Source organism: Haliotis rufescens, unplaced genomic scaffold (genome assembly GCF_023055435.1).
Source record: "Haliotis rufescens isolate VD_foot unplaced genomic scaffold, xgHalRufe1.0.p SCAF_7, whole genome shotgun sequence".
Classification (NCBI taxonomy): Eukaryota; Metazoa; Mollusca; class Gastropoda; order Lepetellida; family Haliotidae; genus Haliotis; species Haliotis rufescens.
This window is the reverse complement of record NW_025964361.1, coordinates 32,975,749-32,991,919: the sequence shown is the minus strand read 5'-3', so window position 1 is coordinate 32,991,919 and position 16,171 is coordinate 32,975,749. Positions and strand designations below refer to the sequence as shown.

Genomic DNA, 16,171 nt, shown 5'->3' with positions numbered 1-16,171 from the left:
TAGTCGTCATAGTGATATAATGATAAGTAATAAGTTCCAACTATTTCAGTTCATCGAAAAATACAACACTTGTCCATCGACGCCATTATCGGCCCCTATGACAACGGCGTTGCCTTGGCAGCCGAGGAACGGAAGATTCCTTACCTTGCCACGTCTCCTGTAACCAAGGATACGCTGAAATACACCGTCCAGCTCATACCGGAACTAGAGGACTTCTGTCAGGCCTTGCTAGAATTTGCACAAAAACAGAGCTGGAAAAAAATAAGTGTCTTCTATGATGATGATAAAGGTGGGTAATGAATACGGTCATGATCATTGATTAAATGCAATATTTCAGCTACATTACGGTGGGCACAAGAAATGGGATTTATAAAATGTACCCATGTGAGGATTTGAACCCTGGCCTTCGGCGTGACGAGCAAACACTTTAACCACTGGACTACCCCGCCGCCCATTAAGTTAATGGCTTTAATCTACGAAGCAACAAAGACACTGATTATCAATCCGTGGGGGAAAGTCGGGGAAGGGTTCGGGGACCACTAAAACGTCTTCTCAGATCTATACGTCCGCTCTGATATGGAGATGTGTGACCAAAGCTCATGGTTTACACGTGCGGTTTATGTTCATTTGGGCACAGCAGTGGGGATATATCTTAGACATGTTGTGCCATTTCTCAAAGAACCGCTCTTCCACTGCCCACGTGAGTGAGTGAGTATGGTTCTACGCCGCTAACAGTGTTATTGATGTGGTCATCTGATCAGTCGATCTGAGTAAGTCAGCTAGTGAGTTTATTCAAGCAATATCACGGCAGGGACATGCATATGTACGTCCTACATTGCAAATATCGAACCTGGGTTTCATGTTGACGAGCGAACGCTTTAACCACTGGGCCATCCCATCACCATGGTCGATGCCGTAAGTTCGTATATCAATATCTCTATGTTCGCCTTCATTACACGACAACGTTGAACTAAATCATTGAATTTCATGTTTTTTATTTAACTCCCGTTACAGGTTTGGCGGTTCTGGAACGACTGATGACAAACCACTCTCTGTCTGTCAAGGCATGGCGCCTCCCAGACCAGGGAAAGCGGAATAAAACTCGTGACACACACCTTATCATGAGGAATAAAGCAAGAGAGGCACTTGTACAGATGCGGAAAGTCCTGGTAGAACACTCCATAGTCATATGCGGGAAACTCTACACAGAGTTTCTGCTCGGAGAGGTAGATCTTCATGCTTTTTTCTCAGTATAACACTTACTTTAGAGTGCATTCCCAGCCAGTATATGCTTGTCGCAAGAGGCGATTACATGGATCAGGTGGTCACGCTAGCTGACTTTGTACCACGACGGTGCTCACAATATCAACCAAAGGTTTGTCTGGTTCAGACTCTTCACAGATCGCCGTCATTAAGCTTGAGCATTGCTCACTGCGGCGTTCAGCAACATTCACTCACTAATCTCAAATAGTTTGAAAGAGTTTGAGTTAAAACCGTGACCATAGATTTGCGAGTAATGATGTATGCTTGAAGAGCGACCACGAACCCTCTCTCTGTGAAAAAGGAAACGGCTTGTATACATCGTTGCCTTAACTATACGATTATGTTTGTTTATTATCATTCATTAAACACATACGACTCCTATATACACTCTTATCTCGACACTCGAGTTATCTGAAAGGTTCTTAAGATCGCGATACCAACACCGTGATGTGAAATCGACGGGAGGTTTCTTTTGAACAGTAGTGCATACATTCTTAAGGTTTCACCCAAGGCAGAAATAGGTAACTGTGTCAATAGAATCAACCTGATTGGAATAGTCTTTATCTTGAGCTAATAATCCCTTTCTGGAACAAACTACATTAAAGTCGGTCTGTGAATCAAGTATAAGAGGAGTGTTGAGCACAGCGCGTATTGGAATACTATCAACCAGTTAGCTCCTAACCTAAATACAAGATGGGCGATTATAGACTTTCCCTATAAAAAAGAAAGGACTGTTTTCATGCTGGTTAAATCCCCAGTCGTGAAGACGGTGAGCCCTTTGTAAATGGCCCGAGATCAAATAGTACTGATACTCACGAGGAAAGACTAAGACTGCTCTTAAACAAAGTCCATATAATTCCCCTCGTTGTGTGGACAACTTCGAAAATAACATGTTCTGGATTCACGCACTTCAAGTTTTTAACCATCATTTAATAATCGTTTTCCAACATTAACCAGACCCAGTGATTTATTGTGTGGCAGGATTCCAGGTTGATTCAATTCCAACTTTTTATCAAAAGAAAACAATAATTTTTTTAAATAATTCAAAAGATTCAAACCTTTTTCTGTGGCTGTAGTTTATCGGAAAGATATAGCTGAAGAATCTGCTTGCTTTCACACAGATATTCCCCACACCTTTAGCACGCAAGGAGCTGACTGATACCGACCCTCATTGCCTGTTTCTTCTCAAAGAACGATTCTCTGGAATATTCCAATGCATATCTTATCAATGGCGTACTTTAGAAACGCCATTATTTTCACTTACAGTATCTAGACATACCCATTGCAATACATCGGATAAACACTGAACCCTCGATAATCCGGACCCGTATTCCTGTAATCCTGAAGATTAATATAGAAATGTTTACATACAGCTTATATCCACGGTTCTTCAATCTGGACATTTGTACATCCGGACGATTACACTGGCAACAGTAGCATCCGGTTTCACTGTAGGTGTATCTTTTAAGGTTAGGAACGTCCTTTGAATAGCATGTATCAATTTTCAAATAACCACATTCAGATGGAAATGTGTCACACTTGGCTCTAGATGATTGCACCCATGCTGCTTTGAGTTTATATTACCACCCAGAAACAATCGAATCTACACTGCATATATGCAAACAGTGTGAACTGAATGAAAAACCTCGCGATATAACCAGTTCCATAATCATAAGAAATAAGACTCCGTCACACGATTCCGAAAAATATATGTCCATAAGTATTGTCAACCTTACACACAGGCGCCATAGTATAGGGGTGTCAATAATTATTACCATAAATTTATCATGAATTTCTTAATCGCTATCAATTAGTGATGATAACAGGTGTTCGCGAAAAAGTGAGCGCATCCTCTCCACATGTGACACCCGTCACAAACACATGCACAGGCAAGTCAATAAAATGCAGATGAAAGAAATATAGAAAATGTAAAATGCCACCAAAATTGAAGTGCACCTCGAGTTGTGCCCTCATCTACACAGTACAAGGTTATGCATCCTTATCGTAACACTATGTTTCATACACTCAATCGATTTAAGTCGGCATCTTTGTCTGGCCTCATCAGTCAGAACGAATCGTGGTCGACTTTGGGACCCCGGCCCGTCTTCATTTAAGTCAGTCAATGTGTCTACTCTGACGGAAAGTTTATGGAAGCTATTCCGGTGCTTTGAAAATCAAGAAATTATCACATAAAAATGTCTTATAAGGACTTGGCTTTCAGACGTGTGCTATTTTACCGACGCTGGATCGTGTAATTCGTATTTAAATAAAACCATCTTCCACTTTCTCTACTCGTGTAGAAATTATTATTGTGATGTAAGAGGACGAGACATGAATGATTTAGGTCATTAGGTCATTAGGTCATTAGGTCAGAGCAGCGATTCAGAGTTCGGCCTGAATTTCTGAACCAAGACTTAGTCTAACACTCGGTATTATTTGTTAGTTTGCATTTTTGTTGTTTAAAAACCGCACTCCAGCTCCAGGCCCAGCTATATGACGGCTGTCTGTAAATAACTGAGTGTGTACCAGATACCAATGATTGATGTCATGAGTATCGATCTACGGGGGTACGATCAACCACGTCAGCGAGTCTGACCACCCGATCCCGTCAGTCGCCCAGCATGGGTTACCAAAGATCAGTTACAGACCAGATCTTCAGGGGCGAACATTGTTTGATAATTGTATTTTCATATGTATTAGAAAGCAGCCCAAAGAATCGCTTCATTTTCTAACACTGAAGAAATCTAGAGTTGCCAAAGTACTATATATTTGAATTTGCTCACCTTGAGTGACCTCCAGCAACAGGGAGGTAAATAATGTCCTGACAAGGGAGAAAGAAAGAAAGAACTGGACTTAATCCCAATGTATTTGAACATCTTTGATCAGTCTTTAGCTAAACTAAGTTCTCATCATAATGTTAAGCTGCAATATCCCACCTGAAGTAAAGAATTCATATCATTGCAGGTATTTTGGCCTGAGATATCGTTGTGAAATGCTGAGAACCTTCGCATCGATAACTACTAAATGAGTTATTACACCTAAAATACCCCATTCCCCCAGTCACTATCATTGGATTGACACTTCAGCACATGAGTTAATATACATGGGAACACAGGACATTTTACTTGATATAATAGACGGTGCATCGTTTAACAGTCTGCGCTGTCAGTGCTTAATCCCAGTTTAATTAGTGACCACCAAATTCATAACATATCAATCATCAAGTTCGTTTCAAGTAATTACCACAATAGGGACAGTAATTATTATTTGTACTGTAAAAATATATTAATTACAATGAACAATGAGTACGTGAGCATGTCACTTAACTCAAATCTTAAATACGTAATGACGGAGTGCGATGTTGTTTATATGCGTTTATTAACATAATAGAATAATAAGGTGTCTTTAAGCGATGTAATTATTACCCTAATTCCTTGCACTTTGAGCTCTCCCTCTTATATATGACCTGTTCCGCTGTGATAATGACGTTTGCTAATCTTCAACATGCTTATTTCCCAGGCACGCAACCTTGCCATGCTGTCAACGCCTCCGTATGAATGGGGCTTCTACGACCCGGTACGTATATCTGCGCCTGTCACTTCTGAGTGAGTGAGTTGGATTTAACGCCGTTTTGGACATAATTTCAGATTTATCACGACGTGTCAGCTTGATGTGGGAGAAAAGCCCGAAGTGATGCAAGCCTTAGACGTTTACTATTGTGGTTTAACGCCCGAGCCTTGTGCTGACAAACCTAGAAATCTGAGATTTGAACCTGGTATCAGAGGTTTCTGGTACACCTAAGGCATGCAACTCTGAATAGCGAACTGCAGCGCTTTAGACGGCTGGGCCACCAGTGTCCCCTTCTGGGTTTAGCCAGTTATATATGGCGTTGCCCATTTAGCGACGCACTTTTCATTCGTTCAATAAACACAGCTGCAACTTACAATATGTCCGAAATAAACTAAGTTACGACGATAGAAGTGACTATCAATAAGTCTTGAAGGGATGTTAGTTCAATGTGTTTTATGCAATCTATCAGTCTTTGACATGTGGCCATACCCGCGGATATGGAGAGATTAATACACGATTATCTGTCAGATACCATTTATTGAAAGCGAGTTAGATACGCTTTGACACAATGAGTTGTGAGACAAATGGGAACTAACAGGCATAGAATCGATGCGTTTTGTCTATTCTCATGATCGCAGGGGCGTATTTATACATAACACAACGGCCATGAGTGACGTCATTCGACGCACTGCGTACTACTCATAACAAATGTGACCCTACAACAAATTTAAAAGGTTTACGACATATCTGTGGATATCAAGGTGATGATGACAATGTTGACTAGATAAGATCAAAGAACATGTACCCGCTGGATGCCGAGTTAATAAGTTTGACCTCAAAGAAATTACCAAAAATTTACAACAGTGTTAACTTCCGTGTGACATCACTGCCGTATCCGCCCACCTGCCCAAGATATTCGGCTTCGTTTATTCAACACCTTTATTCCGAAATTTTACCAAACGCAGAACACAAATATTCCTTTCAAGGTATATCTCTTGGTTGTAGATGCCATAGCGCCACAATACGACAGGGTGAATAACATATCCATAACGATAAAAAATAAAGAAGCTTTGAACAAGCCGATAAAGTTCGTTTTAAAGATACAGACATCAGCCATGGGGATCTAAATGCTGAGCTCAATCGGTCCGAGAATTTAGAAGCCTTGGCTCTGATTTGGCTGATTATGAAGATACTTCTCAAGGTTAAGATCTGAAGACACCTCCCAAGCAGGTCGCTCCAAGTGCTATTGTGATATTGCCATTTGAACAATAGCTGAATGTTATCATATAATATCTATATGACGATGACCTGTAAATATTTAGCAGGACTGAAAGATCCTTTAACCTGATGGGTATTATATCAAATATATGACTCCCTGAAGAAGAAAATGTACCATTTTCCTTACCGGAGAACAGACGTGTACACACTAAAACTTTAGTGTATGCATGCGGTTTATCAGTTAATCTGGTCTTCGTGGACATGCTCATAAACTGTAGGGGACATGGGTGGCCCAGTCTTCTAAGGCGCCGCAATTCGCTGTGCAGATTTGCATCCCTTGGAAACGACAGAAACCAGTGATGATGGATTTAAATCCCGTTTCGCCCTGATGATGTTTCTAGGTTTGTCAGCACCATATTCGTGATCGTGGGTTTCACCAAAGTGGTGAAGGTCACTTCGGGTTTTCCTCCAAAATTACGCTGACACGCCGCCATATAACTTGAATACTGTTGAAAGTGCCCTTAAACCCACGTCACTAGAACCCTATGTATTAGACCATTGTGATATCTCCACTCCAAAGGACACACGAAGGAATACGTGTATGTTCTGTGTAGTAGGTTAATAACATTTTGTATGGCATAACTGTGCTATCGTCTGATATCGGCTCACTCTTAAGGCACAAGTCCTAATCGGTAAATGTGATGTTTATGGCTTGTGTTTTAGGACCTGTTGTTGGTGTTTGAAAGTGCAAGTGGAAAACACTCGGTTTTGCAGTCAGAAATGATACAGTAGACCTTTACTTCTGAATCATTTTTTTCAACACAGCTCGTGTTGTCCTCCGTCTCACCTGAGGCCCTGTCTTTATTTGGGTCGTAAACTTAATGCTAAAACAGCTTCGAGAATTGTATTAGCTAGGATGCTTTTGCTCTTCCACACCTTCACGACAATCTTTGCATCAAGACAGCTTCGTCAATTGGCCGCCAGTATAAACTAGAATAAGTCTGTGTTCGAAAACTAATTATTTTTAAGAATTCAGGTTTCGTCACTGGTGAGTTCCGAACACACATGAATCCCCTGGAAACACAAAAACAAATCCCCCAAAACAAGTGTGTATTTGCTGTTTGTTTGTACCATCATGTATATTCATTAATAACATTATATTATAAAACTATAGCAATGTTCTTGGGTGTCAATATTTTGTTGTGTACCCTAGGGCGACGCTCTCGGCAGCCTGTTCGAGCCTTATCGGGACATCGCCGTCAACTTTACTGTGTTCTCCTTGGTGCCTTATAACTCCACCATCAACGACATCACCCACCTCAACAGCAACAGCCACAACAACAAGAGGAAGCTGGAGTACGCCCTCGCCCATGACGCCGTTCAGCTGCTTATAGCGTCCAGCATCCAGACAAAGGACACTCTCCTGCAGAACATCAAGAGTGTGAGTCACGTTGTCATTCTTCTGTTCCTGTTGTCCTGTGTCGATACATATTTCATATTTCACATGCGTGTTCGACTCTTTACAGGTGGATATATAATTCTCAGAGTTTAACACGTTTAAATATCCCCCACAAAACCTTTACCACCAATCAACATCAGCTATTGATGACATCAACTGTTCGCGAAAAGGTGAGCGTAATATCCTGTTCCATCGGTGTCACCCGTCACAAACATACCCAAATACAGGGCACTTGTTCACGGAATTGGAATGCGCATGCTTCGATGGTATCTGTTAGAGGAGATAATGAATTCCAGGGATATGGAATATATGGATATATACAGAGACTTCAAGAACAATAATCTTTTCAAAGGATATACATAGTTTAAGAACGATATTCAGTTCAAGGGATGTACATATTTCAGGAACAACCCACAGACTTCAAGAACAATAATCTTTTCAAAGGATATACATAGTTTAAGAACGATATTCAGTTCAAGGGATGTACATATTTCAGGAACTACACACAGACTTCAGAACAATAATCTTTTCAAAGGATATACATAGTTTAAGAACGATATTCAGTTCAAGGGATGTACATATTTCAAGAACTACACACAGACTCCAAGAACAATAATCTTTTCAAAGGATATACATAGTTTAAGAACGATATTCAGTTCAAGGGATGTACATATTTCAGGAACTACACACAGACGACTTCAAGAACAATAATCTTTTCAAAGGATATACATAGTTTAAGAACGATATTCAGTTCAAGGGATGTACATATTTCAGGAACTACACACAGACTTCAAGAACAATAATCTTTTCAAAGGATATACATAGTTTAAGAACGATATTAAGTTCAAGGGATGTACATATTTCAGGAACTACACACAGACTCCAAGAACAATAATCTTTTCAAAGGATATACATAGTTTAAGAACGATAATCAGTTCAAGGGATGTACATATTTCAGGAACTACATACATATTTCAGAAACTACATACGTATTTCAAGAACAATAATCAGTTAAAGGGATATTCATATTTCAGGAACTACATACATAGGACAGAAACTATTCTCAGTTGAACTGATATACAGATTTCAAGAACGTTGGGCCTTTGCATTGTTTAAAGAATACGATCAGTCCCGGGAGTATGCATTGTTTAAGCCCAATAATCAATTAAAGGGGTATTATTTTATACTTAGTTCGAGGGATATACTCAGTTCCAGACATATAATCAATTCAATACGTATACTTAGTTCAAGGGTTATTAATAGTCAAAGGGGTGTGTGTAGTTCAAGGAACTTAGCTCTGTTATTCCGTCCGTATTTCTGTTACACATTCCAGTATGTTGAAAATAACGAAACTGCCATACACCCCCATATATACACTACTGTGTAAAGTTTGTATACACCGATGTTTGATGGTGGCTAAAAATGAAAGCAACAAAATATGGTTATTGATGATGTATTTGATACGGGTATCATAGTTGTGTTTTGGACCTGAAGTTTGCAATGTTTCGGCGACTTGTAACGTTGAAAGTGTTCCCGTAACTGATAAACCATTATAAGTATCACTAATCAAATATGCATGAAATATGCATATATTTAAGAACTGACTTTCTCTTTGTGTGAGTTCACTTGAGTATGAACCTTCTTCAAAGGGCCAAAATTGAACGAACCTCGGAGCTTGCGACATATAATAGTGATAATATAAAATATATACTTGTAAATACAGCATGACATATCTAAATAAAATTGGCATGAGAATATATTGCCCAAAACAAGTTGTCAGTAAAATACTATTTTTAGGTCAAATTAACAGTCCGTCATTCAACCAAGAATATGTTGTCGGGCTAGTAGCACAGGAGCGTCTCACACCACGAAGACTGCCGGGCTAAAGAAAGAATATATCCATGTTTGATGGTGGCTAAAATGTGACAAGGACGTCATGGTTATTCTATTGTTATGTATTCGATACGGGTATCATAGCTTATACTACATGCATCATATCAATAAGTATCTCACAACAGGTGACGTGCACATGACGTCACAAGGAACATGGGGGTCGCAATGTCGGCGATTGGTTCTTAGTTTATTCTTTCTTTGGCTCTTCAGTTTAGTAAAGGAAATAGCCTTTGATACTTATTATCCTTTAGAAAGGAACATTACTTGTTGAATCTAAAATCTTTCCGAAAACAAGATTAAAATCTGTCTTAATATACATTGAAATAAAACACACACACACACACACACACACACAAACACACACACACACAAACACACACACAAACACACACTCACACACACACTCACACACACACTCACTCACTCACTCACACACACACACACTCACACACACACTCACACACACTCAGACACACACACACACACTCACTCACACACACACTGTTATTATGACGCATTAATGATTATACTAGGGTCGGGAAGTTGGTGGTGTGCTAATTGCGAATAAAGCTGAAAATGTGAATCGATTGGTGACATAAGCTGCTGTAAAGAACAGTTTTTGAATGAGTGACAATCTGAAAAAAAACAATGCTCGCGCCATCATCCACTCGTTTTAGTGCATACAATTTACCATTTTTTCAGAACCAAGAGTTTGGTTTGACTGGTAACCTACAGTTAGACGCTCAGGGCAAGAGGTCTAACTTCTCCGTCCATCTTACTGGCTACACGGGCAATGAGAGCTACCCGGTGAGTGGTATTTACAGTTATCCGGTAAGTCAGTTCAGAGTTATCTCCCTTGACGGTTTGTCGCTACGCTGCTGGTCGTCATCGTGATGGTGTCTACTGCGATGTCGTACCGTTCGTATTTGTGCTAAATTATGTATATATCGGTGGAATAGTGATGTTGTTGTGTAGAAATATAAGTTATATGTCAATGAACGGATGGATATTATCAAATAAGACATGATATTCTGTCAGATATGTGTTATAAGTCAGATCAGAAACAAACAAAGCCTCATACATCGTATGATTTGGTCATCCTTGAAGCTTGAACCAGTTTGGGTGATTTTAAGTCGAGAGGGAGGGGTGGGGGATGCGCACAGGTGGCCTAGTCGTTTAAGGCACCGCAATTCGCTATGCAGAGTTGCGTCCCCTGGGCACGCCAGATCGTATGATCGCAGGTTCCCGATTCGTCCCGATCATGTTTCTAGGTTAGTCAGCGCAATACCCGTTTTCCGGGGCTTCACCAAAGTGGTAAACGACTCAGGATACCTGCATCACTTCGGGATTTCCTCCCACATTAAGCAGACTCAACTCACTCACTCATTGATAGAGCCGGACTCAGTAGTATTCCAGGAGAAGTTATCAACCCTGGACTGTTTCAGCGGGATTGAACCTATTCCCCGATTCATCTGAATCATGTTGTCCACATGGCCATGAATCATGCAGATGCTTCTCGTTGGAGATTTCCGCTCCATGTTGTTTACAGATATCGCGCACCACTTTATTAAGTGTATTGTGCCCTAGGGTTTGCATGCTGCAATGGAGAAACCTCCAGATCCACGAGGTTTGGATGTATAGATGTACTTGGTCCAGGCACGGCATGGCTGATCTAGGCCATACAGTACATTGGGTCTCTTTGTACAGCTTTGGTCGCTTACTTCATGGGTTATTAACAACTTTGACACAGCCCGAATAGTGTCGCTCATGTAGTATCACTAGAAATGCAATTTTGTCAAGGTGTTATGTTTAACGCCGCTTTGAACAGTAGTTCAGTTATATCATGACTTTTCAGATTAATGTGGAATGAAATTACAAAGTGAAGTCGTCGTCAGGTTTAAGCGTGTTACAACGGGGGTCCTCGCTGTTTCGTGGTTGTTGTTTAAGAGTGAGAATGGTTTTACGTCGTTTTAGCATTATGTCTGCAATATCACGATTAATATGGCGTGACAGATTACCAATATGGGGAATGAACCCGGGCTTTCGGCGTGACGAGCGAACGCTTTAACCACTAGGCTACCTCACCGATCTGGTCATTTTGGAATGAGGGTTGATGAGAAACATAATGTCTCTTGAAAATACACTTATTTCATCAGAATATGGATAAATCGTAGAGTATGTTTGTATAGCGATACTTCTTATATTAATAGTACGTAATATTATATTTTACTTTGTTTATTTTGTATTAATATTTTCAAATTAGCCAACGTCTTTTCTGTAGAAACATATAGTTCAACGAAGGTTTAATGTTGTATACTCGTATATGCTTTAACCATATTTCTGTATAATCATCCTTTGATGTCAACATGATTTCTGTATAATCATCCTCCGATGCTGACATGATTTCTGTATAATCATGCTTTGATTTCGACATGATTCTCATGTGAAGTGGGCCCTCGTTAAGGTTTGCTGAAGTTACAAGATTATTCACGATGGGTTGAGTCATATCAGGGATATCCTAGCTGCCACGTGTTCTGCACTAACGTAGCTGTTGTCATTGGTCAAGGCCTTTCCCAGAGTCATACAATGTTGTTTTTTTAATGTTACATAATTCTCCAAGACATATCACTGTTAATGGACATGCCATTCATGTGTGAGCGATGACGTCATTATATAAGATCAAGCTGTCGGAGAATGGCGTCATGTAGCCATGTCTATGCCTCGTTCTTGAAATACTTTCAATCTTAATGCAGATTATCGAATATAGATTACTGTGATAATAGTTTTTCTAATATACCTTCTTCCTAGTGCAAAGGTCATACGTTCTCTAGATGAGTGTAAAGGTCGATCTATATTGTGTATGCATGTTTTAAGAAGGCTGCACCCAATGAGGTTAAGATATATGTTATTGAAGCAAAGTAATTACAAAAGCTTTTGAGGTGTCCCCAAAGTACTTGCAAAATAAGGCGTCACTCCACGTGTAATTGTATTTGCTAAGTACCTGCAAACTGAGGCGTCCTCCACCTGTCATATTGTATTTGCTTACTACCTGCAAACTGAGGCGTCCTCCACCTGTAATATTGTATTTGCTTACTACCTGCAAACTGAGGCGTCCTCCACCTGTAATATTGTATTTGCTAAGTACCTGCAAACTGAGGCGTCCTCCACCTGTAATATTGTATTTGCTTACTACCTGCATACTGAGGCGTCCTCCACCTGTAATATTGTATTTGCTAAGTACCTGCAAACTGAGGCGTCCTCCACCTGTAATATTGTATTTGCTAAGTACCTGCATACTGAGGCGTCCTCCACCTGTAATATTGTATTTGCTAAGTACCTGCAAACTGAGGCGTCCTCCACGTGTAATTGTATTTGCTAAGTACCTGCAAACTGAGGCGTCCTCCACCTGTAATATTGTATTTACTAAGTACCTGCAAACTGAGGCGTCCTCCACCTGTAATATTGTATTTGCTTAGTACCTGCATACTGAGGCGTCCTCCACCTGTAATATTGTATTTACTAAGTACCTGCAAACTGAGGCGTCCTCCACGTGTAATTGTATTTGCTAAGTACCTGCAAACTGAGGCGTCCTCCACCTGTAATATTGTATTTGCTAAGTACCTGCAAACTGAGGCGTCCTCCACCTGTAATATTGTATTTGCTTAGTACCTGCATACTGAGGCGTCCTCCACCTGTAATTTTGTATTTGCTAAGTACCTGCAAACTGAGGCGTCCTCCACCTGTAATATTGTATTTGCTAAGTACCTGCATACTGAGGCGTCCTCCACGTGTAATTGTATTTGCTAAGTACCTGCAAACTGAGGCGTCCTCCACCTGTAATATTGTATTTACTAAGTACCTGCAAACTGAGGCGTCCTCCACGTGTAATTGTATTTGCTAAGTACCTGTAAACTGAGGCGTCCTCCACCTGTAATATTGTATTTGCTTAGTACCTGCAAACTGAGGCGTCCTCCACCTGTAATATTGTATTTGCTAAGTACCTGCATACTGAGGCGTCCTCCACCTGTAATATTGTATTTGCTAAGTACCTGCAAACTGAGGCGTCCTCCACCTGTAATATTGTATTTGCTAAGTACCTGCATACTGAGGCGTCCTCCACGTGTAATTGTATTTGCTAAGTACCTGCAAACTGAGGCGTCCTCCACCTGTAATATTGTATTTGCTTAGTACCTGCATACTGAGGCGTCCTCCACCTGTAATTTTGTATTTGCTAAGTACCTGCAAACTGAGGCGTCCTCCACCTGTAATATTGTATTTGCTAAGTACCTGCATACTGAGGCGTCCTCCACGTGTAATTGTATTTGCTAAGTACCTGCAAACTGAGGCGTCCTCCACCTGTAATATTGTATTTGCTAAGTACCTGCAAACTGAGGCGTCCTCCACGTGTAATTGTATTTGCTAAGTACCTGTAAACTGAGGCGTCCTCCACCTGTAATATTGTATTTGCTTAGTACCTGCAAACTGAGGCGTCCTCCACCTGTAATATTGTATTTGCTAAGTACCTGCATACTGAGGCGTCCTCCACCTGTAATATTGTATTTGCTAAGTACCTGCAAACTGAGGCGTCCTCCACCTGTAATATTGTATTTGCTAAGTACCTGCAAACTGAGGCGTCCTCCACGTGTAATTGTATTTGCTAAGTACCTGTAAACTGAGGCGTCCTCCACCTGTAATATTGTATTTGCTTAGTACCTGTAAACTGAGGCGTCCTCCACCTGTAATATTGTATTTGCTAAGTACCTGCATACTGAGGCGTCCTCCACCTGTAATATTGTATTTGCTTAGTACCTGCAAACTGAGGCGTCCTCCACCTGTAATATTGTATTTGCTTAGTACCTGCATACTGAGGCGTCCTCCACCTGTAATATTGTATTTGCTAAGTACCTGCATACTGAGGCGTCCTCCACCTGTAATATTGTATTTGCTAAGTACCTGCAAACTGAGGCGTCCTCCACGTGTAATTGTATTTACTACGTGCCCGCAAACTGAGGCGTCCTCCACGTGTAATTGACTTTGTAAACTAACTGCTAACTGAGGCGTCCTCCACGTGTACAATTGTACTGGCCATCTGCGCCATATTAATGCATGTATACACACTACATAATCCAGTAACTACATACTGGTGTCCCATGGTTCATTTGAAGAAAGAAGGTCAGGTTCAAGGCCGTGCCACATCTATAGAATATTCATTCCAATGTATCATTCGACTTTAAACACGAGACACCTGCATGTTCCCTTAAAGATCAATGTCCAAATAGATTGCTTACAACATAAGGAGTACCTTCGATTAATGATACTTTCTTCTTAAACTTTAATGATGTTGATTGAATGTGGTATCGATATCTTCGATCTCCTTGTTTATAATCACCTAACCGTGACTTAAAACAGTTCTACCAGTGACCTGTTTCAAGCGATTTTCAATGTTTAAAGACAATTCATCACAAAACTATTGGGATTGCTCATGAATACTTAAAATAATTTCAATCAATAAATATTCTTTGCATGTCGTGCAATTGTTATATAATGAAATCATCGATTTTTCAGACGTCTTTGTGCTTCAATAGTATTTTCGTTAGATGTTGTCCAGTTTTCTCCAAGTAATGTAATGGCTTTCATTGATATTCAATTCTTTCATTGAAGTATCGCATCTTTTGTGTACTCATCATAGGAACGGTTGATGTTTTGCTTTCCTTGGAACCTCAGGCATATAGGATAGTTATTCTCAGTGTTAGAGTCAATGTCACGCTTTCTCTAAAATCTTCCAACGTATCAGGTAAACAAAACTTAAGCGCTTTGTTTAATCGTTGCATGAAGTGTTCCGCTTATTTACGTAATTATCGACAGACGCTAAATTTCACATCTCTATTGTGCAACGTTCTGTAAATGCTTACCCGGCAATGTTAGTAGTGGTACATGGTGCGGTTTTGTAGGTGTGTGTTGCAGGTCCGAAGAAGATGATTTCAAAATTCCAAATGGATCTTCATTAGTGAGTGGGTGAGTTGGGTCTGACGCCGATTTGAACATTATTTCAGTTATATCACGGCGTGTCAGCATACTGTGGGTATATATCCCGAAATGACGCAGGCATTAGACGTTTACCGCTTTGGTAAAACTCACGAGCACGGTTATAGGGCTAAAAAACTAAAACATAATCAGGACGAACCGGGGTTCGAACTCACGCCCAAAGGTTTATAGCATGTTCCAGGCACGTACAGAGAATTGCGCCACTTTAGACGACTGGGCCACGCTTTGGTATGGGATCGCCTCCGTTGCCTTGTACACATACACCCCCAACACCAGCACCAACCATTATCACCACACACACACACACACACGCACACACGCGCACACACAACCACACACATACACCCCCCACCTACAACCATCATCAACACACACACACACAACCACACACACAGCGAAACAAACAACCACACACACAGCGAAACAAACAACCACACACACAAACACACATACAAACACACATACAACCACACACAACCACACAAACACACATACAACCACACACAAACATACATACAACCACACAACCACGCACACACGCATGATCACCACCATCACAACGAGTCATTAATATACATATTGCCTGAAAACAGATACTGGATTTTAGACAGGCTGACTGAAATGAATTAGACTCCTTAATTTAGTCTCCTCATTTTAATTAGGATCAATATGTAGTTTACACAATATACTGGAATCAATCTGATGTTAACAAATGTTAAGATA

At 40.5% G+C, this 16,171-nt stretch overlaps 1 protein-coding gene across 5 annotated transcripts in view; it reads left to right on the top strand.

Moving 5' to 3' along the window:
* Positions 1-16,171, top strand: part of LOC124146021 (glutamate receptor ionotropic, kainate 2-like) — an 82,520-nt gene that overhangs the window by 54,613 nt on the left and 11,736 nt on the right. For 4 of the 5 annotated variants that reach the window (XM_046516056.2, XM_046516057.2, XM_046516059.2 and 1 more), the window contains exons 4-8: positions 50-289; positions 1,015-1,226; positions 4,783-4,839; positions 7,265-7,492; positions 10,106-10,234. In XM_046516056.2, the coding sequence (XP_046372012.1) occupies positions 50-289; positions 1,015-1,226; positions 4,783-4,839; positions 7,265-7,492; positions 10,106-10,234 (866 nt within the window). The remainder of the gene's footprint in view (positions 1-49; positions 290-1,014; positions 1,227-4,782; positions 4,840-7,264; positions 7,493-10,105; positions 10,235-16,171) is intronic. The other variant, XM_046516060.2, reaches the window with a different exon arrangement.